The following is a 3,573-nucleotide window of genomic DNA, read 5'->3' as shown; positions in this document are numbered from 1 at the left end:
CCAGCCTGGGGCCGTGCCCGGCTCCGGCAGCATCCTGGCACTGACTCTAATGCGAGGTGCCAAGTCTGCGGAGCCCTTCAACCATCGCCTGGCCCTCCTCCCCCGCCCGCCACCAGCACCCCCTGCCATATGGATGCCTCGAGCTCGGGACGGCGCCTGTTGCCGGGAAGCACGATTGGAGGCGAAAGCGGCAAAATGAATCACTCTGAAGAGGGACATGTGTCTCCTGCCAGGGAGTGTGAGAAAAAGGGCCAAACGAATGTAAGTGACATAAAAAATAAAGGGGAGAGACAGGGCGAGAGGGAGAGGCAGGCGGGGGGAGCTGGAGCTGCGCCTGGAGCCAGCGCTGGACAGGGAGCAGCAGCCCCGGAGGAGCCCGGGTGGGCGGCCAGCCCCTCCGACCCTCTGGGGGCTTTTGTTTCAAGGGCTCCTGCCCTTGCTCTGTGCAGGCAGAACAGCAACGTGTCTGCCCACAGAGCTGGGGACGGCGATGGGAGGAGACGTGCAGGGACAAGGGGGACCACCCGGGGCAGGCGGGGGAGCACACGGGGGGCTGAGTGCAGCCCCCTGCCCTGTGCCAGGGACCCCCAGAGCAACAGCCGGGTGACCCGCGAAGCGCAGCCGTGGACGGCGGAAGAAGGGATCTGCTGGGGTCACCGATGTCCCTGCCAGGAGGCTTAGGGATGAGCAGCCACCGCACGGCATGGTGAAGATCTCTCTTTCCCGCTCTCCATCACTCCTGCCCCGTTCTGAGGCCACGAAGGGTCCCGGATGGAGAAGCCCGGAGCACCAGACCCCGTACCGACCAGGACAGGCTGAGTCTGGCCAGGAAGGGGCATCTCAGCTTGCAAGAGGACATCACTAAAATCAAGCAAAAGCTGCTGGCGGCCGTGGGCTGCCCTGGGAGGAGCAGGACTCCCAGGTGACAATCAGCCAGAGGGTTAACACGTGCACAGCAGCAGGAGGGACACCCTGGCACGGTCTTGGCCCCTCTGCCTGAGCAGCAACCTGGTGCGGGTTTGGTTTCTTTGTTTTCTTCTCTTCCCCCACTACGTAACTGTTTAATCAGAGCAGCAGCCGGCCAGCTAGCGTCTTCCCTGCAATTGCTAAATCGCAGTTCCCCCAACTGTGATTTTTGCAGATCCAGGGGAAATCTTTAATTGGCTGCTGCGCAGCCCCTGATGAAACAAGGGCTCCTGCCGCTTACAAAATAGCGCCAGCCTCGCCAAAAATATCCGCAGCCTGAAGGAGGGAGTTGCCAGGAAAAGAAAGAATCTGCTATTAAATATTTTGCTAATGGAATATTAGTGATAAACCTGGTGATTCTGCTTCCTGGCTCCCGCCTGCTTACGCTCACATGGCTGATGCCCGAAACCTCGGCACTGGCCACTCTCCGACCAATTTGAACGAGGAGGCGCGGGTTTCCACGCTGAAACCTTGCAGGATGGCAGGTGGCTGCTCTGTGCCTCCAGAAAGGCACAGATCATTAGTAGTGCGGTGATGCCGAGAAAGGTCCATGAGCTCTGGTGTCTCCCCCCTCTCCAAACCCCATGGGAGAGGTCTCGGGGGTTAACTGGGGACTGGGTTGGGCCAGCTTCCAGCGGGTAGGAAGGCAAGCAAGGAGCGACTGCAGCAGCACCGGGGAAAAGCTGAGCGAATGTTCTTGCTGCTGAGAAAACATGAAGCTTCTCCTGCCCTGGTGCTTGCTCTGTGCTTTCTGCCGGCGGCTGGGCTCGGGGCTGCGGGGGAAGAGCCCAGGTTGTTTATCAAAGGCACTTTTGGGGTGAGAGGCCCATTTACTTCCATTATCTCGCCTGCTTGGCGACCTCCTGGTTGGAGCTGTGGTCTTTTCTCCATCCCCAGAGCCTGAGGCACAATGCTGCTGCTGGCCACCCCTTCACCCCCTCCTCTGACATGTCCCTAATGAGGGTGCTGCAGGCTTTGAGCCTGCTTTCCCCATGCTGTGCCGCCCGCCGGGCACTGCCCCACGGCACCTTACCTGGCCCAGTCCTTCAGGTCCTTCACGGAGAGCATCTTGCCTTTGCGCAGCTGCACGACAGCGCTGACCCGCTGGCCCCAGACCATGTCCGGAGGCCCGATCACGGCCACGTCTGCAGAGAGAGAGCAGAGGACTCGGCCTGAGAAACCCAAGCCATTTCTGGGGCCAGGAGTGGGGTAGAAGAGGGGCTCAGCACCGCTGGTCAGTGCCAGCAGCAGCGGTGTGCGTGGAGGAAGATGCCATGGGATATTAGTACAGGAAAACAACGGGACTTTTGTGCTGACGCAATTTCCAAGAACGGAGCTTTTCGCCAAGGAAAAGGCAGGAAGCCCCATGGTTTGAGCAATTTAGAGTCAATGGGGAGGAATATGATGTACAGAGTGGTGTGGAGCCGGGGGCACCGCTTCCATCCCCTCATACAGGGTCATGCACAAGGGCAGGACAGATTTAATTATAGTCTCATTTCCAAAATCAGATGAGAGCTGCTGCTGACTCGGCACTCGGCCGCAGGCTTCACAGCTTCAGCCCCGGGAGACAAGTAACAGCGAGCTTTCAATGCAGCCTGCTCTTTGCTTGGACCCAGCCTCGCTAATGGGAAGGCTGGGAAAGAGCCTCCAGGCACAAGCCCTCGGGCAGCCTCGCGTCTGCACCCGCTGAGCCAGGGCTGTGGCTAGAGCCAGGCTCCCACGCACCGTCCCTTCTCGGCACGGCACGGCACGGGGGACCGGGGGAGCAGCGTACCTGTGATGTGCGGGTGCGCGAGCAGATGACGCTCCACCTCCAGAGCACTGATTTTGAACCCCCCATTTTTGATGATGTCTACCGAGGTGCGGCCCTTGATCCAGTAAACGCCGTCTTTGTACGCTGCCGTGTCTCCTGAAAAGCAAAGCAGGCTCCATCAGAGGCCGTCCCCTTGCTTCTCCTCTGCCTTTCCTGACATGTGGATGTGACACTCGGGCGATGCCCCGGGCAGGCGCTGAGCCCGGCTCCCCGTACTGGCACGTGGGGAGCGCCACGCTAAGCGTGACGGTTACGAGCATCTCTGCAGAGACCCCAGGGATGGGGTATCAGCCTTTTCCACATGACAGCCTGCTCCCGGGATCACGCAGAGGGGAGACAGCCATTGCTTTTCTGTGGAGGGAAAGGGAAGAATAAGGCTATGCACCCAGAAGTCCTTTAATATGACAGAAATGAAAATAGGAGCCATCGCTGCGGGTGGATATGTTCCCCAGCGCACTCTCGACATGGACCACAAGACAAGCAGGCTCCAGTTCAGCCCCTTCCTCGCCTTCCTGGCGATCACCAGTCACAAAGACCTCAGTTGTTCCGTCCCGGTAGGACGTGACTCCTCCTGGACCTCTGCCATCACTGGGGCTGCTCAGCCCCCATCGCATAGTCCCCGGCCTCCTCTTCCTCCCCGCTCGCCCTTGCCAGCGATGAGACACCCGCCTCCAGCAGCCTGCCGAAGCCACGGCGGGGCTTTCCGAGCAGCTCCAGTGCCGTGTGCGTGCCCCGCCCACAGCCACCAGCCCCCGCCATCCCCTGGAGCAGCCCTTGCTCTGGGGACTTCCAGC

General features: G+C 60.4%; 1 protein-coding gene across 1 annotated transcript in view; it reads right to left on the bottom strand.

The window, feature by feature from the left end:
• The window catches only part of ACSF3 (acyl-CoA synthetase family member 3), a 64,556-nt gene that overhangs the window by 1,368 nt on the left and 59,615 nt on the right, over window positions 1–3,573 (bottom strand). Inside the window, exons 7-8 of the mRNA XM_009319898.1 lie at window positions 2,741–2,875; window positions 2,000–2,111 (exon numbers count right to left, since the gene is read on the bottom strand). Coding sequence (XP_009318173.1) covers window positions 2,000–2,111; window positions 2,741–2,875 — 247 coding nt within the window. The remainder of the gene's footprint in view (window positions 1–1,999; window positions 2,112–2,740; window positions 2,876–3,573) is intronic.

This window comes from Pygoscelis adeliae, unplaced genomic scaffold, assembly GCF_000699105.1.
Source record: "Pygoscelis adeliae isolate BGI_AS28 unplaced genomic scaffold, ASM69910v1 Scaffold323, whole genome shotgun sequence".
Lineage (NCBI taxonomy): Eukaryota > Metazoa > Chordata > Aves > Sphenisciformes > Spheniscidae > Pygoscelis > Pygoscelis adeliae.
Note: the sequence above shows the minus strand (reverse complement) of the source record. Positions and strands in the feature narration are given on the sequence as shown.